Raw genomic sequence first — 24,958 nt, forward strand, 5'->3', positions numbered from 1 at the left:
GTGTAATTGATCCATCTCTCTGACTTTTATAAACTTATATTTCTATTTACACATTTAGTTTCTAAACATTGCTGTATATTTTAGTATCAATATAAAATGTGTGCTTTTTCTAACAAAACAGCTTTATTATCTTTGAAATAAAGAAAAGTCGTTGCCGACCCATTTCGCAAGTATCAGTTGTTATTTGCTTCAAATGCACTCAGCTATGTAAGTCCCAAAGTTCATTTTGATCGCATGGTCAGTTATAAAACAGCACGCATGTAAAATAACGCTTTTTGCTAATTGCTTGCTGCTGTAACGATCTATATATATTCGCAGTAAAATTGTAAATTGCTTTTTTTAAGTTTGAAATGGGGTGAGTATAAATCTGGGGGTTTAAGCACCTCCCTCATACGAGGCTGTTTTGATCTTTTTCATTGGGTGTGTTTTATTTGACGTGGCTGGTCCCAAATCCAGCGCACAACCCTGGGGAGAGATAATTCGGCTCCCTACTTCAGCTCGCCTTCAGTCGATACTTGGTCTAAGACCGGAAGTCGTGAGTTGCTTGAGCCACATGTAAAATTATAGTTTCTGGTCACTCACAAGTGAATGGCGCTCAAAAAAATTTCCTGGCTTGCCTGAACTTCTACGCATGCCTCATACATTCTTTACTAGGAATCCATGGGGAATCGCTAAAACTGTTGCCCATTGTTTGATTGATTGAAGTGATATCCCTTATTTCTTTACTTAATATTTTTTTTTACTGTAGCCATGGGTACTCTCATAGGGAAGCTAGTATAACTATATATTTTTTCTAAAAAATAATATAGTAGGAGAGTGCTATTGTAAAGTGAATGGCAGTGTGTGCGGCTAAGTGCTAGAAAATATAAAGAAATTAATCTCAAGTCATCAAATGGAAAAACTTATAATATTAACAACAACCAAAACATATAATAAAAACAATTTACACATTGCAAATATGTTTTATAGTTATGTAAAAGTGCATCAGTGTGCACCGGCACGTATACATGCACGCATACATATGCATTTTATTGCAAGCTTACAAACGTGCCGCACGCAAAATATGGCGAAACACACAGATTATTGGAGGATAGAAATTTTCATGCAGCAAAAGCACAGTGTCTCAAATTTGACTAAATTTCGAGTTTGAATATAATAACTAAAAAAGTTTTATGCTAATGAAATATTCTCTGACGATTGCATTTTATGTTAACATGACTTTTGATCTGCTTATCGCCAGACTGAAAGGTGTAAAATTGTATAGAGTTTTCCAATAAAAGTGAAATGATTTCTTTAAAAAAGCACACACCAATTGTTAGGGAAATTCAAGTTTTTTGTTTAATGTGAAGTACAATCGTTACAATTAAGTTGTGAATATCACATGGAGATCATTTGATGCCATGAACTTTTTTGCAGGCACGAATTCGATGAATCCAATTTTCGAGTATTTTTTCCACTAAGCCAAGTCATATATCATGATTAGCTCGTTCCATATTGACTTTCAAAGCTTGAAGATAGTATTTTTTTGCTAAAGACCAGTGACTTCAAATAACCCCAAAAGAAGTAGTCGAAGTAGTCGTGTTAAATCACAACTTCTTGGAGCCCATTCAATGTCACAATTTCTAATCCAGTCTCCAAACTTTTCTCGCAATAATTCGATTGTTACACGTGCTGTGTGTGCCACATGGAGGCCATTTGACTCGCCGATTTTTTGTTTTTGCAGGAACGAATTGGATGAATCCAATTTTCGAGTAATTTTTTCAGTAAATCAAGTCGTATGCCATCAATAGCACGTCCAATATTGACTTCTAAGACTTGAAATGTTTCTGGTTTGTTGCTAAAGACCAATGACAATGTTAAATCACAACTTCTTGGATGCCATTTAATATCACAATTTCTTCAAATCTCACAAAATTTCGGTTATTATACGTGTTGTGTGGCACCTTTGTTTGAAACAGTTTTTATCAAGTTCAACTTTTTCCAATTGGTGCCATAAAAAGTTGGTTATCATCGATCTATACCGCTCTCCATTCACAATAACGACGTTCCCAGCTTCATTTCTAAAGAAGTATGATTCCACCAGACCAAAAACCACACCAAACTGTCAATTTAGGTCAATCCAATGGTACTTCACGAATAATTTTTGAATTTTCTTCGCACCTGAATCGACATTTTTTTTTATCTACCGCACCACTCAGATGAAAGTGAACCTCATCGGAGAAGATGATTTTCTTAAAAAAAAAACGTTATCGTTTTCATATTGTTCAAAGGCAAAATCAGAAAGGTCACGACGTCCAATGGCTTCAGTTCTTGAATGAGAACAATTTTATACGGGAACAAGCCCAAAACCGCCAGGTTGTAGTTCGAGACAGTCCCAATTCTAGAGAACGTTTTGGAGTTGCCAAATCGCAGTCTTCAGCAACACTTGTGTGAACGGCAGCAATATTTTCAAATATAATACAAGTATTATAACTATATATAATTCAAGCGGTGTCTTATTGGCACTTGAACATTTGTATGTTTCAACAATTCGACAAATAGCGAACACTGTTCGACGATTATTAGGATAATATGGCAAAAGCGCACGAAAACTTACAATTCGAGAGCGATTTTTCCGATAATAAAATTAAATAATTTAGCTTATATCTTTAAATGAAAAATACAGAAATTTCCATGAAATTACAGATTTAAATAGTGGTGAAAAGAACAAATAACTGGTATAAAAATAAACTGGCATAATACGGCACTAAGTTTCAGTTTAAAAGGCCAGCGCTGAAAGGTTAGTAGCTTTCTGTTCGATCTACTCTATTACATTTTTTAAAGTCGCTTGTAAAATAGGCAACAATATTTACAATAACAAACTTTGGTCCCACTGTGCGCTGCAATTCGCAGTGTTCGTAATGAAAATTTCTACTTGCAAGTAATAATTTTGCGCAGCAGCAGTAACAACACCAAAAGCAACAACATGACGCGCAATAAAGCCGATAAAATGCAATAAGAAAGTCAACAAAAGTTAGGTGACTTACAAACAGGGTAGCATGCAACAACAACAATACATAAACAATAGCAATCAGCGAAATTACCAGTTTCACTTTCAAACTTGTGTACGGAACATTTTCATTTCATTCGCAACGCAGCTTGCGCAAAGACAGCTAAATAGCCAAAGAGCTTTAAACGAATTTGTAAGCGGATTACGAAAGTGTTGGAAAATTTTTAGTCCTTAAAATCGATAGTGCCTAGTTCATGTGTAACAAAGTGCAAAAGTGTTTGTGTTGACTAAGATATACGAAATATCAAATAGTAATATAAGTAAACAATAAGCTCCACTAGTAACACGTAAACAATGAAACCCGCGAATTTGAACGAGCAATATGCTCGCTTCCCGGAAATCTCACGTGAAGAGATGAAAAAATTCGTCAGTTGGATACACGCCCAACCGCACATGCAAAATTTGTCCGAAGAGGAGGCGTTGCACTTCTTTCACGCCTGCATGAACAGCATGGAAATGGCCAAACAGGTGTTGGACACCAATCTAACGGTGCGCACACATTGCGATGATTTCTTCACGAATCTGGACTGTGAGCGCTCTGAGCTGCAGCGGGCCATGCGAACTGTGTAAGTGGCCGTTATATATAAATATGAAAGAGTTCTCATAAGATCTGCAAAATTTGCATAGTACTACAGCGCTAGTACTCGCCGACTAAAATTTCACTAAAACATGTTACATAACTCAAAATTTAATCGTTGATATCGTAGCGTAATCATTTTAGTAATGATGGTTGTATTTGTCGTATCTGCCAAGCTCCTATCACTAAAAAATAATGGCAAAAGTTAATAACCCCCTGAAACATTTCACTTTTTGATAGTCAAATGAAATCGCTATGTCAAATATTACTGGCTCATATACACGAGCAACGATGTCAGATTCGCCTCCTGATATTAACCGAATAGTTATTCTAATTCGTTATTAAGTATAATCCGAAAAGGTTCCAGTATATTCATAAAATACCGTTAGTTAGGCGGAGGTAAATTAAAACATATACCCACTATATACAGAAAATCATATGCATAGATATATACATATTTTAATTCTAGTATATTCATATTTTTTTGTTTTCACCACTTTTAGCTCCATATGTCCGTTGCCACAAACCACACCCGAGGGTTATCGCGTTATAATCGGGAAGTTAGCTGATACAAATGCATCCAACTTCAATTACGTGGACTGCATGAAACTGTAAGTAATTGAATAAACATTATAATGGTTAGTCGAAAAAGTCTTTTCATATTTCTAATCAAACTTCAACTTATTTTTTTTTTATATTTATACTAATAAATAAATAAACATATGTATATGTACATATGTACCATTTTGGTCGACCACTTTTTGCCATTTTTCCGCTAGAGACATTATTCCATCAGTGTAAATCGAAATTTCAAAATTTCCAGAAGGGAAGCGACCGTTACCGAAACTGATACAGCATCGTCTACGTAAACTTCACAAATTTCATTGGTGGCTTGCGTGGCATTCTTCCCTTTTTTATACAAAAATTTCCATATATAGCGAATTTCTTTATTATTTTCACTCATTTTTAAACAGCTATAACTTTTTGCAACTTCCTTGAATTTAATTTTTTTTTTGGGGGGGGAAAATGAAATCTCACCTTCGCAACACTATATGGTATAACACAAAGTGATTGATAGCATTGGAGATATACGGCTGCAAGGATATCTATTGACAAAATACGAAAAGACTTTTTCGACTACCCAATAATTTATATTTTTTGTTTCTCTTACGCCCATTTTTTTACAAACAAAAGGTCACATGAAAATAAAGTACATATGTATGTACATATTTTGTTAAACTTAATATTATTATATGTATTTAATAAATTAAATATGCTTTACTTTTTAAATTTTTTTAATAAAAGTTTTATAAAAGTTAGTATGAAACAGAAACACAATAAATTTAGAAATTTGAATGGTATACATTGCGGAGAGTTCCCCCTCCAAAAGTTAAAATTATACATAATTGCATCATAAGATATACTCCGAGAGGAAAAAGACTTTGAGTTGCAAGTACAACATTAGGGGTATTCAGACCGAAGCCTGTTAATTTGGTAATTCGTTAGTTGATACTTCGTTAAAAGGCTTAACTGTGAACATACTTTTTGCTCTACCTTGGTAGTATGGTACATTTAATTCCGAAACAACTGATTAAATTTTATTAAAGAGTAAAAATGCCTCAACAAAGTGCAAAATCAAAAATTGTCAGTCATTTAATTGAAAATTATGTGGAGCAGATCAAATTTATTACTGGTAAGTACTTAAAATTGATGTACAGAGGAGCAGGAGAACAGCTGATGTGATATTACCGAGTAACGAAACGATTATCAAGCTTGCCGGATGGATAGTTCGTTACTCGGTAGAACTATAGTCTGTTAATTTTACAAAAACAAAATACTGGTAAAAAACTACCGAATAACGAATTAACAAGGCTGGTCTGAATACCCCTATTATAAAGTTCACCAAAATTGGTTGAAATTTAGTTCATAATCGGAAGAACCCAAATATTTTCGTAAAATTGTATGAGCTTCTATATCATTATTTAGAAATAGAAATACTTAGTCAAAGTGTTAGGAGATTGAATTAGTTGGCGCTGAAACCTCCATTAGATACTTATCTGAAGTATTTTTCCTCTTTATAGTTTTCGTGTTGGAGAGATTCTGCTTAGCGTTAATATGTATTCTTGCCATATATCCCTATCTCTTGGTCAAACAATCTCAATATTAGTATATTAGCATTAATATATTAGTTATATCTCTGAGATATGACTTAGTGAAAAACAAATAAATCGCTTGATTTCAGGTTACATTAAAAATAATTGCATTCGCCGAGTTCTAAAGTTCATTTCAAAGTATACGAAGTTAATTAAGTCTCGTAGCTGCAATTAGTGTCAGAGATATATCTGAACATGTGTCACGTGAAATTTTAAAATTTATAATATACATTTACATACATATATTATAATAAAACGTATGCATCTAATATAGACTATGCACTTGCAGCTCATAATTACTAGAGCCATTTATATGTCAAATGAAGTGGCATTAGCTTATTAATTGGATAGATTACGAACTAATTAGTAATTAACCGTTTTTTAAGTATTAAAAATAGCGAGTCATGTCACGTCAGTAAACTTTTTTATTTAAATTGAAATCGCTGCAAAATAAATATACCTATGCTATAAAGGGGAATGGTCCATTTCAAGGTTCCCTACTTTCTTTAAAGAAAAAACGCAGAAACTTCAAATTTAATGGGAAATGTTCAGTATCATTCGAAAGAATATTCTTTGGCTTTTATTTTTTGAAGATTATCTCTTTCAAATGTTGGTTATGTCTCAGATGGTCCATCCATTAAATCCAATTTCCGATTACTCGTTCGATCATTCCGACCGGTAAATGACGAATGCCACGCGTTATGTTTTTCTCCAAGGCCTGAATCGAAGAGGGATTGTACGCATAGACTTTAGATATCCCCACAGGAAAAAGTGTAACGGAGTAATATCACACGATCTTGGTGGCCAATCGACCAGCTCAAGTGTTATCTCAATAAAACCATTGATTGTTGCGATGTTTCGGAAGCGGCGTCGTTTTGTTGAAACCAAATGTCTCCGAGATCACGAACTCCACGCATCAAATAGTCGGTTATCATGGCGCGATAACGATCGGCCTTGACGGTTACCCTCTCACTGGCATAATTTTTGAAGAAATATGGACCGATGATTCCACGGGCCCACAAACCAGACCAAACCGTTTTTTTCTGGATGAAATGACAGCTTTTAAGTCTCTTTGTTACTCTTTGTCCCAAATGCGACAATTTTGCTTGTTTACATACCCATTGAGCGTGAAATAGGCCTCATTGCTGAACAAAATTTTTATTGGATCTTCTGGAAACTTTTTAAAGGCCTTTTGAGCGAAGCGATATTGCTTGGATCTCGACGTAAAATGCGCTAAGTCGTTTCATACGTCACTCCGAGTGACGCTGCGAACGGCGCCGAATCGACTCTCCACAGTCTTCGTATACACTTTCAGTTGCCGCTGATATATATTTTCCTCACTGCGTGCGGGACGCGGACTATTCGGTAGAATATTATCCAATAATGAATGCTGGGTCTCAAGATGGGTGATATTGTTGCGAATAGTACGCTCAGTAGACCGATTATGTTGATCATAAGTTGAGCGAAGCGCGCGAAACACATTCATTACAGAACGTGAATTTTTGTGAATAAAAGGCCTGTTATATGTAATCCTAGTTCGAACCATTAGTCAGTCAACCATCTTTAATATAATTAACTGGTGTTTTTGGGTGTGGATATCCTACGAGAGGCCAAAAATTAGATTCAGTTCATAATCCTCGTCATTACCATGACGGTCACAAAGAAATACAAAATGTTTTCTCAATTATTGAGGCCAGGAACATTGAGTCATTTCTATGTGACCTAACCTTCGCTTCCATTGTGTGTAGCCCGTTTTTTCAGGATAACTATTTTACTGGCCGACGTGTATTGTTTAAAAACGCGCTTGTGATCAGAATTTTTAAACTGTACTAAGGGAACATGGAGTGTTACGAGTAAAATTGCGAAGCAGGCATTTTTTAAGTGAATTTGCAACGCTTTGTTTTGCGCTTTTATATAGTGTGCCCGTCACCTTTACCGTGTGTGGGCTATATAATTCTCCTATTTACCAAATTGTTTTTGAAACACATACTAGAAAGTTGTTTAGCAAAATACTTAGCTTGAAACCAATTAATCTGTCACACTACATAAAAATGCCTTTTCATGTTTTATGGCGGCTTAATTTATACTTATATGCACGAGCTGGTCCACGTTCGTTATATTTGTGTATACGAATGCAGCTTGATAAGTCCATGAACTTATGTAGACTATATTTTACATGATTATATATATTTTATGCGAACGAAGAAATAATACTTTAAGGGGTTACATGGGTTTAAAGGTTTCAAAAAATCGAATTTTTTATATTGTCTAGTCAAGGTCAAGTTGATTCGAGTAATAGTTTCGGAGTAACAGCTTGGAGAACTTGTGTGCTCGAGGCTAGCTAGGCTAAGTGCGCCGTCTTTAAATGCGTTTTTCTCGAAACTGTGTTTTTGAAGTCGGTTGCCAAGATTTCCCAAGAACTACTCAACCGATCTTCATGAAATTTTACACATCATTCTTTACCGCAAGAAATAATATTTCTTTATTTTAAAATATAATTTTTTTCTACAATTTATAGTTATTGCATGATTTTCGATATGTGGATGTTCGAAGATGGTATACGTCCAGGACACATTATGGTAATGGACTTAAAGGGCGTCACTTTGGGGCATGTGGCACGCATCGGCATATTTCAGATGAAAAAGTTTCTCTTCTATTTACAGGTGAGTGCTTTCTAAGCTATTTTTTTATAAGATTTCAAACAAAGCATATGATTCTAACTCAGGAAGCTGCCGCGATACGTTTGATTGGTTTCCATTTCATCAATATTGTACCATTTATGGATAAAATTTTGGCGCTAATGACACCGTTTATGAAGAAAGAGCTAACCAGTATACTGTATATACACAATAACCTAGAGGATTTCTATAAATTTGTACCACAGTCTATATTGCCTAAAGATTACGGCGGCGATGAGTTGGAATGTGTGGAATTCAGAGGTAGCAAATGTTATTATTATTGTTATGTAAAATGTGAGCTATTGTTATTGCATAATTATTTTGAGAAATCTCTGCATTCTGGTGCATTATTCATTGAATTTAAAAACCAACATTTAACCAAATATATTTTTCAGAAACCGTTTACGCCAAGCTTAAAGAAAATCGCGAAGAAATGCTGCAATTCGAAAAGCGTCATCAAGTAAACGAGAAATTGCGTCCGGGAAAACCGAAAAATGCCTCGGAGCTATTCGGCATTCAAGGGAATTTCAAGAAGTTGGATATTGACTAGAGCTTTTAGATTATTTTTATTTTTTATATTATTATTTTTTTTTTTTAAATTGTAAAATTATATCGAAGTGTTTTTAAAATGTATAGTGCTATTTTTTTACTTTATCAGCATTATTTTTATTTTTTTTTTTTGGTTTTTCTGGTTTTTAAAAATTATAAAATTATATCAAAGCGTTTTTAAAATGTATAGTGTTATTTTTTTACTTGAGTTAAATATTTGAGATAAAATCGAAAATTAAATAAATAATGAAAGTTAAAAAATTGTTTTTTTTTGCCTTTAAACCTTTAAATTAAGCATGTTTCCGTACAAAATATCTGCATGTTTTGCTCAACTTTTTGAGGACAAAATTAGCATATATTATAACAATTATAATTATAATTATAAGATTTTATAATATTTTCTTTAGTCCCCCCTAGCACATTTTTCATAACGAAGTGCATTATAATCTGTTTTACGAATTCAAAACGTTTCAAAAATATATGAATACTCTTAATATTCTTATAAAAGTCTTCTAGATCTATTGCAATAATAACAAATACATTATTTAATATTTAAAATATTTTCCGCTTTATTTTAATTTAATTATTTAGCAAAATTATGGAATTCAAAATAGGTTCAAGTCCAGTTGTGAATAGTTACTTCGGATAATACATACATATTATATACACATACCAAATAAAATGTGTATAGACGTTATAGATAAATATGTTATGATAATGCACAAAGTAATTTACAAGCCATTTAACAGTAACCCTTCGTAAAAATCTGTACTGAAATAAAATACTTTAAATATATTTACATAGAAATTGAAGTGAAAACAAAAGTAGTTAAAATAATAGAAGCACTTATCATATAAGAAACTGTTTTCAATATTACGCAAGTGTCTGATCTATAATGTGAACTTAAATTAGATTTCGTTAACTCAAAACAATTTTTTAGCATGACATGAGCCTGTATTTTATATATGTTTTCATAAAATAAATAATTATTTTATAACTAGAAAATTTTGTGGAGTTTAATATTTTTGGACACTTTCCAAAAAGTTTCAATTACATATCAACCAAAAGCAAATAACGGTATTTTTTTCACTATTTCCTTTTTGAATATACAAACTAGTACTTAAAAATACCCTTTGTGATAGTGTGTAATGCGAAATTATAACTAAGAGAATTATTATTTGATAAGTATGATAATTTATATATTATGTAAGTATAGGTATACATATGTCTATATAAATAAGTATGTTTTAATGCATCATATACAAATGTGTTTGCGTAATTCGTTACATTTATGTTTCTATGTATTTTTGCAGATATGATTTAATGAATTCATGTACGGTATGTCCATTGGTTTATATACAAGAATGCTGCTATGTATATATGTTTATGTACTTCACTGTTATAATTCTCAAATGGAACAATACTTTAAAGTTACTTAAACATATGTAAATTTATAATTTATACAACTTATTATGTAGGCATATGTTTCGAGTACAGTTAACTACAAATATTAATATAACGATATATATTTACGTTTAATTCCATTTTTACTAGAGATAATTGCGCGCTTGAGCCGCAAAACTCCAGCTTTTTGCCTTACCCATAAATGGGCATTTGAAATTCAGTTACACTAAGAACTAAACTAGACATTTTTATTTACACATCTTAAAACTACTTGCTAAATGGGAAAACTTAAGCAAAATGTCAAATTGAAAACATATGCGAGTGCTCAGCACTTCGTTGTAATTGTTGTAAATTGTGTCATGAAGGCAAGTAATTGAAAGTAAACGCACTTCTTACCATTTTAGAATCTTACTTTACGCATTCATTAATTTTTTCGCCAAAAAATTAACTTTATTTCCTCACAAGCGTAACGGAAAGCGGCGAACTTTCAATCATTGTCGCTAATGAATGTTTCTTCGTCACTGTCGCTACGTTTTTTACTGCACTTTGCATTTTGGCACGCAATGCAGTTGCAGTTTTCTTAAGTTTTCCTGCGCCTTTGCTGCTCTTCTTATTGCTGCAGCTGCGGCTCATTGGTATTGCATTTTGTGTGGACGCTATTACTTCGTGATTGCCGACATTTGAGCACGCGTCCTCGGCTCATCATCACATCTGCGTCGGTCGTAGCATGCCACAAGACATCGATGTTGCCGCTCCGCTAGCTGCACTATGCATGGTGGCCATTGTTTGTTGCAACGCTGCAGCAGCCGCACGATTACGCGAATTACTTCTTGACGCGGACATATTCGATGATGGACCGCCACTGATATTTCCAGTGCCACCACCACTAAGCATACGTTGATGATGTTGTTGCTGTTGTTGAGTTGTTAACTGAGTCATAGCCTGTGTGACATTTGATCCAGGCGCGGTTATTGTGGCCATATTGGCAGCACCCACATTATTATTGGGAGCTGCGCTGGTGAGTTCCCAGCTATTGCCGCGTTGTACCAAAGCAGTGATGGGCAGCTAGTATGTGTGGAGTAGAAAAGAAAACATAATTAGTGTGCATTTTATTTTTACAAATTGATATATTTACTGTTTAAAATAAAGCAAATGTGCGAAAGTAGAAACAAATGATCTATTTACCGGTATATTGACGCGTTGCACGGAGTATGTTGAGCCACGCAAATTTCCACCACTGTTATTATTATTCCCAGCATTGCCGCACTGCGGCACCGTGCGCAAATATGTATTAGAGGGCAATTTCAGTAACTCCGTTGCTGCCCCTGAGGCTACTCCCACACCGGCAGCATTGGCAGCGGCAATTGAGTTCATCGAGTTGTTACCGGAACTGCCGAGAGTAGACGAATTTGTGGCGGATTGCTGGTGACTTACTTTCGATGCACCGTGCTTATCCTTTTTGTTGTTCATTGTGTTTTTGTTATACAGTGTTGATTGTTGTGGCCCTGACATTGAAGTTGTTGTTGTGACGGCCATCATATTACTATTGGAATTCTTACTACCACAACCAACGTTTTGTTGCTGTTGCTGTTGTTGTAGACCCATTGCCGATACCGTCGTCGTCATAGTACTAACGGTTTTCGCCAAACTATCGCTAGCGCTCGCAATCGTCGGTCGTGTCTGCGCACAAGTGGCCGAATGACGAGACCAATGCATCTGTTGGCAGGGATAATCACAATACGATGTATTCCAACAACAATAGAACTGTGCCTCTCGACCACAATTTGAACACCACTGCTTCTTTTTAGTTTCCTCGATGGATCTCAAACGTTCTTGCTCGCATTGCTTGCGTATCTCGTTGGAGATACGAGTTTTCTCGTTCTCCATGCTTTTACGCATTTCGGAGAGCATCAAATCAGAGGTGCGTTTGAGTTCGGCAATTTCTTGTTCATACGCTTGTTTGGTGCGCTCAAGCTCTATTTTTAGTATTGTTATTTTAGCTTGTAAAACGGGTTCATCGCCTTCGGACATCTCTAACATGGTGTCCTCCATAACAGATATGAAGAAGTCCGTTAACTAAATAATAAATATAACGACTATTAATCTATGCAATATTATAAATGAATATAGTTTGTGTAAGTATAGACCTTTTTACACCACCATCACACCAAATATTCTTTATAGTTCACTCACCTTATGTGCATTCTCTACTAGCGTCTGACACACCGGACCCGCTTGTGAGGGAAACATTGTCGTGCCGTCCGATTTTAATGGACCGTTAGGACGTTGCATCAACCTGGGTGGACCTCGGCAAATCGCATCCGTAACCATGGACGTTAAACTAGCTGTTACAATGTCACCACTAGATGTGCTCGTTGCGCTGATTGCGTTACTAGGAATGCCTACCGCTTGTGGTGTAGGCAGTTCAACTGCTGAGGATATAGACACGACAGCGTTAACACTACTGCCATGAATGTTGTTGCCACTTATAGGTATATTTGAGCACAAAGCAGCGCCTACCGTAGGTGTCAACATATTAGACGATGGTTGAGAGAGACCCGCCAAAGGCGGTGGCGCTGACATAGTAAGTGGAGTAAGTAGAGCAGTTCCGTTTGGACCAATACTGCCATTGCAAGTGACAAATGGTGTCACTATTGCCGCGGAATTGATGGCAACATTCGCTATGGGATTAGTCGTAACCAACATGTTATTGTTGTTGTTTGTGCTTCCAGCATTATTGTCACCTAACACTGCCACAACTGCGGGTGTTTTGGAGACGGCGGTAAGCGGTGGCACTGGTATAGAATGTGTGGTGGTATTGTTGCTACTAACGGTGGCATTTCGTTGAGGCTCATGCGGCGACCAAGCCTGTCTTGGTATGGAGACCATGCTGTTCTTCAAGAGCGTCCGTTTTAAGTCATTACTATTTGCTAAAGGCGATGTGGAGGGCGGCGGTAGAGCAGGCGATGAAAGTGGTGCGCTGGAGAAGTTGTTGCGCGTTGCACCAGCATCAGGCGTACCGCGATTTGGAAATGATTTGCGTGCCCGTTGAAGCGGCTGAAGCGACTGCATCGATTGTGATTGAGATTGCACTTGAGGCGGTGAGGATGACTGGGGTAATTGGTGTTGTTGTTGCATTGTAGGGCGATTCGCTGTATTATTTGCTGATATTGTGTTTTTTTGTGTCTGCGGCTGTGACTGAACAATAGCAGATGACGGTAGTGGACCATACGGCACACCTCGAGTATTCGGTCGTTTATTAGGGGGACTTATATGGATACCAGCCGACGATTGCGCATTTGGTATGTCCAATGCGCCCTCCGGATTTGCTTGAGCAGGAGTTTTAAGTGCAACTAGACTTGGTTGTGTGTTGCGATTGTTTTTGGCATTCACACGTTGGATCATAGTGTCGCCAACACGTACCGCATCGGGTAATGGGGCAGTAGGAATATTGGCTGCATCAACGCCACCAGACGATGTTGTGTTCAGCTCTTGCTGAGCAGTATTAGCTGTGGCGGTCGTGGTGTCCTCCTCATCTGACATTACTTCTTGTTTGACGAGAGACAAGTTAGGCAGTACAGCCGGCACTGCGATGACAGGTAATGAAACATGCGCGTTAGTATCAACGTTTGCTTTTGGTGTTGGCAGAGCTTCTGTTGTGGCCTTGGACGCTTTTTCATTCATATGTTTGTTGTTCTGTGCACTCATGTTGGCCACGACTTGCATATCTGCTTCATCGTCCGAAGTAATTTCTTTCTTGATCTCAATAAAAGGCACCAAATCTTTTAGTATGTGCGTATTTGTTGTGGATTTGGTAGTACTTTTTTTACTGTCCTCAGTTTTATTCGTACAGCTACTGCTGCTGTTGCTGCTTTCCGTGCTCTTGGCGACATTTGCATTACTGTTATCATTATCAGTACTATCTGTGGATCTAGTTGCTTGTGTACCGCCTGCAGTATCCGTTGCCGCACCCGCTGTCTTCGCATCACTGTCAACGTTTGCTGGAGCCTCTTCTATTGCTGTGCCCATTGCCACCGCCAACTTTGTAGATTCGTCGGGTTTTCTCATTGGACCCTCCTTTGATATCTTCTTAATTGTTACACCGTGCTTATTCTTAACTAAGTTTTCCATTAGGGCCTGAGCATTATTTGGTGACGAAGTCAATGGTGCCGGCGTTGCTACGGCAGCAAGATCTTCCTTTACAGCAGCTGTTGTCTTGGCTTCCACGTTAAATTTTGTAGCGTTGGAGCAATTTGAGTTAGGTACTGCTATGGAGGGTGTAGCTTTGTTGTCGGAACCAATTGCTACAGTTAATGCACTTGCATTTGTTTTAATCGTAATCATTGGAACACGTGGCTCATGCTTGGCATGCTTCGTGCGTGGACGCTCGGTTGTGTCCGTCACTTTAGTGGCACTACCCACACTACTGGCGCTTGTATTTACACTTGCGCCACAAGCATCAATGCCATACTTACGTTTGGTACTGGTTTCCGCATTGCCATCGACATTACCAGTAAGCATGGCACTGCTTAATAGGCGCGGATCAGTTTCTTCTTTGTCAAATTTTATTACCTTCGGCATTGGCAGCTCCAGCTCTTCTCCAACCTCTTTTTTGTGTTCGCTAGAGGATTTGCGTTTCAAAATGACGGCGGTCACCTTTGACGAATTACTATCGTCAGAACTTGCTTTGCTAACCACTTCATACTTAGGCGTAATTATGGCTGCCTTGACATCACCAGCACTACAACTGCCACTTGTACTTGTAATGGTACTTGACTTCTTATTTGGACTAACAGAATGATCCGAATCGTTGCTCGACTCTGTTGTACATGCCTTTTTAATAATCGACAAATGATTATCCGCCGTCTTAACAATTTTATATTGTAACGAAGGCTTCGGCACCAATGCCTGTTGCCGTTTCATATAGTCCATAACACCGGGTATCATCATTTCCAATTGCTGCATCTCCTCAGTCGGTTCGTAAGGTGTTTTGAATTTGGCATACTTAAACGCGCCTACTTTAGTTCTAATCTTCTCAATATGCACCTCAACTTCTTTAATACAATCGGCCAGCTCGCGCGCCGAACGCTTGCCAGTTTGTGTATTTGGATCTTGTTCCGAATACAGAAAGCAATCTTTGATCGGCACAAAAGCACGATCATGTTCGCCGAAAAAGCGTACATTCACATGTGAGAGTCCTTGTCCGGGACCCATGGCTTTTGCTGGCCAATACGGAAAGCCCTTCAACTTTGCCCAAAGTAATAGATGTGGCTGGGCGCAAACATCCACAAACCAATCGGTACGCGTGTTGGCGTTTAAATAGCATTCGCCGCAGGTGTCGATTTCGTTAGTTTCCTGTCGACAAACTTTCAATATGGCTTTCGCAGTGAACACCTCTTTACTAGAGCCTAGAATAAATGAATTTTCATTTGTAAAAATGGAAAACGGTTAATGTCCTATTTGTTTGTGCTAACTCACTGCCACTGCTAAGGATGAGAGCATTGTGTAGTATCCACTTTGTTTCGTTGAGGAACTCTTCGGAACAACGAAAGGCGCGTTTCTCTATTCTCTCCTGTAACGTGGTGAATGTAACCGGGTTTGCAATGTACTTGGCGTAATGTAATAGAAAACTGTCAGTGTATAGGAACTTGGAATACTGCAATGGCAAATGGAAAATGAAGAATGAGTAAACAAATAATGCCATATAAAAGAACTAATTCTGAATTTCTTAATAGCTACTGTGGATAATTGTACATATGTATGTATAAATATGTGTATGTACGCATGGAAAATGAAATTTCTATTATTGTAAGTAAATTAGCTGAAATTATAAATTTTATAAAATATTACAACAATTATATAGTTTGCTGTTTGACAAAGATTAATTAGCTAATTGAAAACTTAATGAAGAAAAAAACAATTGTTTAGCAATTTAATTATAAAATGTAATTACATAATATTAGTCGCCGTAATTTTACTTAGCTATCCTAAAAAGTTCAAACTTTTTTATGAATTTATACTTAGTATAAATAAACATATCTGCTTTTAAATATTTTCCCTGTGATGATTTAATGTGTAAAAATATTTGAAGAGCTACAAATATGTATGTGGAGGTGCATCAAGTCTTGAAATAGGTCAATATCCATATGCATATACATATGTACATACATCTGAATATACAAGTACGTATATACATATGTCGCATTTTCCATCAATTATATCACGACTAGGTACCGTTAAGCAGCAGATAAACCCCAAATAATAAGTATCAACTATCTGAAAGCGTTTCGGATTGCATATACATACATACATATAAAACATATGTACATATATACGTAGGTATATTATTATTAACAAAAGTACCAAAAGAACGGACAAGTAACAACATGAGTATAATGTAAGTGGAATGAGGAACAGGTAAGCAAATAGAAAGCATGGAGTGAGGAGTGTTGCATATATGTATACAAATACAAATATAACACTCTTAACCGGTAAATTCGCCGCAATTGTAAAAAGAGAAGAAAAACCAACGCCATAGCGTATGTGACTGAAAAGTATCGAAGAGAAAATGTAATCTAGCAATAAAAGAGTAGTACTTGTATTAAACAAGTTTGCTACATATCCAACAAACCCGGATATAATTGATGGAATTTGTAATTTCAAATACATAATCACTTTATACAAACAAATCGAGCCAAACATATGTACGTACATATATTAAATTGTTAATTCATGTGTAAGATATATATATATAAATATTTATATATGAGCTTATCATACATTTGTTTGCAATCTATGACTTATCCTTGCATTCACGGCATTGGCAAGCCACAAAATTTCTAGGTTAGATAATTGTAAAGTATGTCATTTAGTTGAATAATGACTGACACTCAATCTATGCGCTGCACACATTTTTACACACATATGTATTTACATAACTCTATGGATTTAAATATGTTTTCTATGTTTGCAGAGCAGTAAACATGGGCTGTTGTCTAACCCTTGCTAAAGAAGACATTTTAGCGACATGCACATTGTACAAATATACATGAATAATTTTGAATTTTTTATTTCAACTTGCTTTTTCTATATTGTAAATATAAGATAAATTTTTTATGTTTATGTTAATAAGGGAATATTATTCTAAAATGACCACTAAAATATGTAATTCATTAACAGTGTTTTAGTTCATTAATATAAGACATTGTCGGTTCAAAATGTGCACAAGACATTGGGGCCCGAGTTTAATTCTAGCTAAAAATTACTCAAACGCATTTTTAACACCATTTGAGGAATGTTTTAAGCTATAGTAACAATAGGGGTATTCAGACCAAAGCCTGTTAATTTGGTAATTCGTTAGTTGATACTTCGTTAAAAGGCTTAACTGCGAACATATTTTTTGTTCTACCTCTGTAGTATGGTAAATTTTATTCCGAAACAGCTTATTCAATTTTATTAAAGAGTAAAAATGCCTCAACAAAGTGCAAAATAATTGAAAATTGTTTGGAGCAGATCAAATTTATTACCGATAAGTACTTTAAATTGATGTACAGAGGAGCAGGAGAACAAATAATGTGATATTACCAAGTAACGAAACATTTAACAAGCTTGCTAAATGGATAGTTCGTTACTCGGTAGAATGATAGTCTGTTAATTTTACAAAAACAAAATAAATGTAAAAAACTATCGAATTAACAAGGCTGGTCTGAGTATCCCTAATAACAACAGTTATTTTACTTCAACAAAAATACCGATAGAGACCTGCTTTTTTTTAAATAGTTTTTGTACTTTGGCTATTTTCAAACTTAAATGTCTAATTAAGTGGCATAAGTTGTATGTACATGGTGGTTACACACCGATCACATTACAACACATTCATATTGGTCTTTAATCTCTATTGACTATTGACTGTTGAAATATTGAAAAGTGTAATTTGTTTTTATTGCAAATCATTGTGCGTATTATCAAGTATAATAACACTTATTTTGTTGCTAAGGTAAGTCATAAACAAAATTATTTATCATAACAGCAATTATGACTAAGAAAATAAAGATTATATGGATATCTTATTTAATTATTTAAAATTTTGCAAAGTTACATCGATGAATATACGCACTTATTACAAAAATAGTACGAGTATATTCGCATGCATATATAAGTGTTATATACCTATAAATAAATGCAGATTGTCTAACACCACTGTTTGATGAGTAAGCATACTCTACTCATAGGATACTTGTTAAAATTATCTAAAAATAAAACTACTTTGATTTCGATAACCAAGAATATTTTTTGCAACCGTATTGTAATATAAGAAAAACAAAAATTAAATGAAATGATTACGAAATAAGCTCAGTATAATTAAATTTAAATATATATACTTCTATATGCAGTGCGGCAAAATACATATGCAAATATAAAAATACACATGTATGTACAGCACATTTTTATATACATACTACATACACATATATGTACGTACATATGTATACTATGTAAATTTGTAGTCATATCAAGCAGATTGAAAGTTAAAACAACGATTAGTTGTTGCTGTCTCAGCTGTTGCCGTAGTAGCTTTTGCTCTATAAAATCCAACCAAGCTAAAACAAAATCTCCAATATGCTGTACTAGAGAAAAGTTCGTGAAATCCACGATGACGATAACGTACACGAAGCAAACAAAAAATAACAAACAAATGTGATAGCAAAGACGACGAAGCGTCATGTGATGAAACAGAATACAATTGACCAAATGAACAACAATAGGAAAAACTTGATTGTGTCGGTATCTGAGGCGAAATAAAAGCAAAAAAATACAGAACGAAATACTATTTTTAATGTTTTATATTGTTTTTTTGATATTTAAAACGCAAAAATACAACTGCGAGTTAAACAATTTTTCATTAATTCTGGAATTGCATAAATGCAAAATGGAGTTAAACTTACAAGAACGTAAAAAATATTCCGAAAATTGGTGTTCTATTTCTTTAAATTTTGACACACATTTACATCAGTACTCATATACATGAATATATATGTATAAGTTTTTACAAATGTACATACATATATAGTTTATGTGTAATTTTAGATATCTACTCACCCCTTTAACCATTTTCATGCGTTTCAATGCAAACGAAAGAAGCTGACTCAGCACATCTAAGGACATCTCATTGCGACGAGAACTGCTGTTGCAACGATGAAAAAATATCAAGAGGTTAATTTGAATTTTATGTAGATATTAGATAAATACAAAATTTTTTACTTCGAATGCTGTTTTCTCAAGAGCAAAGTTTTTTTTAGCATAACTACAATTAAGAAGTAAAAGCTACTTTAGATAATTTTCTATTCAAAAATATTAAAAATTCAAAATTTTTAGAAAAAAATGTTTTGCAGCAGCTAATGTGCCCATTAGAAATTTATGTACAATTTCGAACATTGTTTTTGGAAAAGTATTTTAGTTGTTTAAACAACTTTTAAGAAAGAGTTTTGAGGTCTAATAAAAACTGCTTCATAATATAAAGATTATTGTTTAGAAGTGTATTTAATTGATTTACTTTTTTTTACTATTTTTTACTGTTTACTTTTTTTTGTTTAATGAGGAGCAAGAAGCAAGACCAATTGATATCTACCAAGTAACAAATATTATCGCAAACAATTTTACGTTAATTAATATGATTCATTTAATTCCAAATTAGATATTTCATAAAACCCTTATTATGCTTTATTTTTCTAATTAATTATAAATTAAAAAAGAAAAGATTATCTACGACTCTAAAACTACTAATGTCGTAAATATTTGCGGTGTAAAAATCGGTTTACTCTTAAAAAAATTAAATATGTTGAAAGCTGTGTTTAATTTACCGTTTGGGGCCATTAAGTACGTTCTCCACACTCAAGCACTCTGGACATACCCACGAATCATCTAATTTTGTGGCCGCTGTCACCTTAATGCAAGTACAATGGAAGCAGCGCACACATTTGGAACACGGAAATAGATCGGCACACTCACGACATTTCCAACAAAAACTATCCCATCCTCTCTAGAAATTTGTTTATATAAAAAATTGGCATATTATTTTTTTTTCTACAGTCAAAATTTATTGCACTTACCTTTGGAGGTGGTGCCCAATAATTTATTAAGCGTGCCTCTACACTGTCTACATTAGAAGATGTGGCAATATTTACTGGCGCCTCACGATCCAACGTTGTGTCCAGTAAAGAATTTGTACTCCCCACAAAAGCGGCAACCGATGCATTGCTATCATTCATTGTATTATTCTCGACCACCACTAAATTTATATCCTCATCTTCGCCAACATTGACAAAGCTACGCTCGCCATCATCCGCTTCTGAGGAAACTTCGCCTTCATCGTGTTTGACACGATTTAAAAATTCCATTTGTTTCTGTACAAACTCCGAATTTTGTGAACGCATATTAGTGCGTTTAAGCATCTTCTCATCAGATGGCCAGCGTTTAAGCTTGCCGGTTGAGGTATCCAGAATATCTTCACTTTTGCGATTGACGCTCTTGCTGCGGGAACGTCGTTGCAAGTTGCTCGATGTCGAACTTCCACTATCGTCTTTCAAAGGAGCGAATTTGCTATGTTTGCGCTGCTTTTCGCCGTGATAATGATGATTATTATGGTGATGTTGTTGTTGTTGCGTGTAAGTTTGTTCATTAGCATCCTTTGGCGCACTTTTTTGGCGCTTTCGCACTGCGTCAGTTACAAATTCACTCAAGACCTTTGATTCATTCACAGAACGTTGGAGTGCGAGAAATTCACGTGATAACGGTGTACTACTCCGTGCAAGAAAGCGTGCGTTTTGATGTTGTTGATTATGTTGTAACGAATCCGGAGATTTCTCTTGGCCAGGAGAGTTTAGTTTATCTGCATCTGAGACAACAGACTCAGCAACCTCATCGATTGTTCTGCGCGAGCCATTGGAAATTTGACTAGACGATGAACTGTGCACACCCACTTGAGTGCTGTCCATCGGCTGGTCATTCATCATCTGTACCATAACAAGTTTATTATTTTTTGTTTTCATTGGCAACATTTTAGGCTTCACGGTCATGGCGGAATAAATTTGCACCGGTACTGGGCAAATACCCACACCTTCTAAAGACGATTCGGCTACTGCCTCGGTTTGTGAATTCAGCTTAGGTAAGGAGTTAACCAATGTTGTTGTTACTGTGACTGCGCTACTATTATCAATTTGGCTTACTTGCTCAGTATGTGCATCAATATCAACTGTAGCTTGTTCTAATACATTTACACCTGTTAGCTTCAAGTTCCGTTCATTCTCTTTATAATCATCACACTCATTGAAATCATCTCCTACAAAGCTGCCGCCTTCAGTTTCAGGCTCCTGCTGTTCATCTTCTCTCACTGCTTGATCATCTTGATCGTATCCTACGTCCATATTTTCTTCATTGCCTTCACTACAGTCCTCCTCCTCCATATCCGCATCTTCCATCTCCGTTACCGTCAAAATATTCGTAGAGATCAGGCCGCTATTAACAGCCGGTACTAAGGGGGTCTTTGTGACAACAATATGTTCATACGCCGGACCCGGTATTGAGTCGACGCTGTCTTCAGCAGTCAGCGTATTTTTCTCCATTACAGGGTTGATGATATCATGGGAATGACGATGTGTTCAAACTCAATGCTAAATACGTACGCAAAGGAATGGAAATAATTAAGAAAATAATTAGTATGATTGTTCGAATTAATTTAATTAATTATGTAAAGAGAAATAAAATAATATACACAAACACCAGCAATGACAAAAACGAAAAGGTTAAATACACGCCTGTGGTGTATGTCATGCAAGTCGAATGAACGTTGTTGCTGATCAGTTTATGTGTTGTACGTTCATCGTTTTCACAGTCACTACACCGGCTACCTTCGTCTGCTACGATGAATATACACGAAGTACAAGTAAATTACATACATACAGTCGATTAGAAAATTGTTATTCTTATTGTTATTGTACGCCTACAAAACGTAGATACCAACAAATGCCGAAAATAATTCCCCATACCCCCCCAAAATGCTTTCGCAACGAAAACATCCATCCCAACAACTACTTACAGGTATGAAAAGAAGTACTCGTATGCCGTATAATGCAATGTATATAAGTATACGTATACATAAATACAGGCATTCATATGTATTAGCAGATGCAAGAGTATTGGCGTTTTTGTTTTGTTGGACAGCTAACGCTAAGTATTCTCAAATTTCTAAAATATTGTTAGCTGTTGTCATCTCTTAATTTCTATTGTTACAAAAAATTTATATACTATGTACAAAAGCAATATTTAATATTTAAAAAAGTAACTTTACAGAAAACAAATACAACTGACGATTGTAAAAGTAATTGGTATTCCAATGCAATAACGTTATGTTTTACGAAACTACTATGCTTATTAATTCAATAAACCCGATTTTAAATTATAATAGCTGGCAAAAAGGAGTTTAATATCAACATTTAACAGACTAATAGAAGAAGCTTAATGTTTACCAGAATTGTCTACTGCTTTTTAGAAATCAGCAAAATATACTCAGAGACAAGGTTTTTTTATTACTTAAAATACAAGCCATTGATTGCACCGAACAATAATTTTATATTTATCGGCCGGATAGTTCGGCAGCTATATGCTATATTGGTCCGATCTGAAAAATTTATTCGGTTATTTTACCATTGACTTGCGCAATAAGCCTTGTCAAATTTCATTCCAATATTTTGACAAATAAATTGGTTCCCATACAAGAAATTAATTTTGATCGTTCAGTTTGTATGACCGCTATATGCTATAGGGTTCCGATATCAGCGATATCTCAAACAAACAAAAAATGAGGGCTGAATCAACTCAGCTCACTCTTATATGTTATGTATTATGTATATATTTTTATAAGGGTTCTGTTCAATGTATATAAATAGCATTCTTGAACTGAACGTGTTGTGTTTTAATAAGGCCAAATTAAAATTATTCTTGTTTTCTTGAACAATGGGACTATCATATAGTCAATCACTGTAAACAGAAATAAATGAGGTAACAAAGCTAAAACTCCTCTTTAGATGACAATTTTATTCCTTCTCCCTTTTACACAGTCGCATGCATCTACAATAGCAGCACCTTGCACACATACACAAATAATCATTAGAAAATTCGGACAGATCAGCAAAACTGTGGGCAACCATAGTCTAACAAAACGGGATTCGTTTACACTTGCCAATACATGGTTTACTGCAGATGTATTAAAAGTTGGGACTATCCATTCGTACAATGAGACAAACCAAAAAAAAAATGTTAAAATAACATAAGGAAATATTAATATTAAGTATACTTACATTTTGTGGCCTAAAGATCAAGTTGTCGTGATCTTACAGCTGCAATCACTCCTTTTACCACTCTTCCCAACTGTCGTGACCTGCTGAGTTTCTTGCGTAGCTTACATTCGTAACCATGGAGTGCCAGCTCTTCCTTCTTTCCAACAGCCCAACAGCTTGCTTTATGTGATGTACATATATGTATGTTGTTTCCGTTGCTTGAAATAGCTGTCACTGCTGACCAGCAGGATTTTGACGCTGTATCGATTTCTTTGCCGGGATATAGCTTCAAGCTTTTATAAAGTTTACAGCACAAAATTTTATGATTGCTTCGAAAAGTGTAGTTCCTCTAATCTGATTAATAAACCAATATTTGCAAACTACTATTTGTAAGAACTGAATGTCAGTGGGTGCCATCAATGCATTTCCCACAATTTGCCTACAATCCACACCTTTTCCACGCTGTCAACACTAGTAATATTTAGGTATAGGCAAGAATAATTGTTTTATGCATATGTACTCATATAATTTTACTTTTTAATGTTCAATACTTGAAATCGCTCTTCTTCGTCGACTTTGTCGCCTTCACGATTCGCAAATCAAATCGTTCACTTATTTGTAAGTGCGAATGTACATTTATACACACAAATTTATACATATTTGACGTTTTAGTTTTTTGTAGTCCATTTTTTGCTTACGCCTTGCTGTTCAAAATAATCCAGTTTACTTGAATTAAAAATCGATACACCAAAATATGCAGATTTTCACTCAATTTATAAACAAAACCATTTTTCTAACTTTACTAATAAATTTTCATTTATTTTTTATACAATTTCCAATATTATTAGCGTTTATGTCGTCGCTCGCGCGGCCGTGGCTCGTTGTTGTCTGTCCGTCTTCCCTGGCTATTTTGCTTCGTTGTTGTTCACGAGGTCTCGCCACTGTTCGCATTTCGTCGCATATGCAAAGCCAATACGTACATTTGTTTTTGTTTGCTTGCTCTTTACACTCTGTACGCTCACGTCGAAGCGAATATGTAAATAGGTATGTATGCATGTAATGTTTTAATGTAGTTACTGCAATCAAACTATTTCGATTTGTATTTATTGAAATTAGTCCATAATATTAAAATATAAATACTTATAACCAACAGTTACTCCCCGAATTTAGCAATTTCTTATTCTTTATTAGTATTCATTTAGATTTATGAAAAA

At 35.3% G+C, this 24,958-nt stretch overlaps 2 protein-coding genes across 3 annotated transcripts; one reads left to right on the forward strand and one right to left on the reverse strand.

Moving 5' to 3' along the window:
* Window positions 1-3,091: 3,091 nt before the first annotated feature.
* LOC105230878 (alpha-tocopherol transfer protein-like) lies at window positions 3,092-9,267 on the forward strand. The gene is made up of 5 exons (XM_011211883.4): window positions 3,092-3,615; window positions 4,130-4,237; window positions 8,298-8,442; window positions 8,505-8,718; window positions 8,853-9,267. Exons 1-5 carry the CDS (start codon window positions 3,344-3,346, stop codon window positions 9,005-9,007), a joined length of 894 nt encoding a protein of 297 aa, XP_011210185.1. The 5' UTR covers window positions 3,092-3,343; the 3' UTR covers window positions 9,008-9,267.
* LOC105230879 (uncharacterized) lies at window positions 9,150-24,911 on the reverse strand. 2 transcript variants are annotated; one of them, XM_049461230.1, is made up of 9 exons: window positions 24,279-24,911; window positions 23,766-24,215; window positions 20,520-22,079; window positions 20,271-20,449; window positions 19,510-19,594; window positions 15,889-16,066; window positions 12,604-15,818; window positions 11,596-12,486; window positions 9,150-11,475 (listed from the first exon to the last, which is right to left on the reverse strand). In XM_049461230.1, the coding sequence occupies exons 3-9, from the start codon at window positions 22,029-22,031 to the stop codon at window positions 11,116-11,118; spliced, it is 6,420 nt and encodes a 2,139-aa protein (XP_049317187.1). In that variant the 5' UTR covers window positions 22,032-22,079; window positions 23,766-24,215; window positions 24,279-24,911; the 3' UTR covers window positions 9,150-11,115. The 2 variants fall into 2 exon arrangements, with proteins under 2 accessions (XP_049317187.1, XP_011210190.2); XM_011211888.4 differs by having other exon boundaries at window positions 19,510-19,591; window positions 23,766-24,911.
* Window positions 24,912-24,958: the final 47 nt, after the last annotated feature.

Source organism: Bactrocera dorsalis, unplaced genomic scaffold, assembly GCF_023373825.1.
Source record: "Bactrocera dorsalis isolate Fly_Bdor unplaced genomic scaffold, ASM2337382v1 BdCtg014, whole genome shotgun sequence".
In the NCBI taxonomy this organism is placed as follows: domain Eukaryota; kingdom Metazoa; phylum Arthropoda; class Insecta; order Diptera; family Tephritidae; genus Bactrocera; species Bactrocera dorsalis.

Coding starts and splice junctions, on each gene's coding strand:
- LOC105230879 (XM_049461230.1), bottom strand. CDS start 22,031: ATGGAGAAAAATACGCTGACTGCTGAAGACAGCGTCGACTCAATACCG. Junction 16,067..19,509: donor GCATGAAAATGGTTAAAGGG/GTGAGTAGATAT, acceptor TTGCCATTGCAG/TATTCCAAGTTCCTATACAC. Junction 12,487..12,603: donor TAGTAGAGAATGCACATAAG/GTGAGTGAACTA, acceptor TTTATTATTTAG/TTAACGGACTTCTTCATATC.
- LOC105230878 (XM_011211883.4), top strand. CDS start 3,344: ATGAAACCCGCGAATTTGAACGAGCAATATGCTCGCTTCCCGGAAATC. Junction 3,616..4,129: donor CAGCGGGCCATGCGAACTGT/GTAAGTGGCCGT, acceptor CACCACTTTTAG/CTCCATATGTCCGTTGCCAC. Junction 4,238..8,297: donor TACGTGGACTGCATGAAACT/GTAAGTAATTGA, acceptor TACAATTTATAG/TTATTGCATGATTTTCGATA.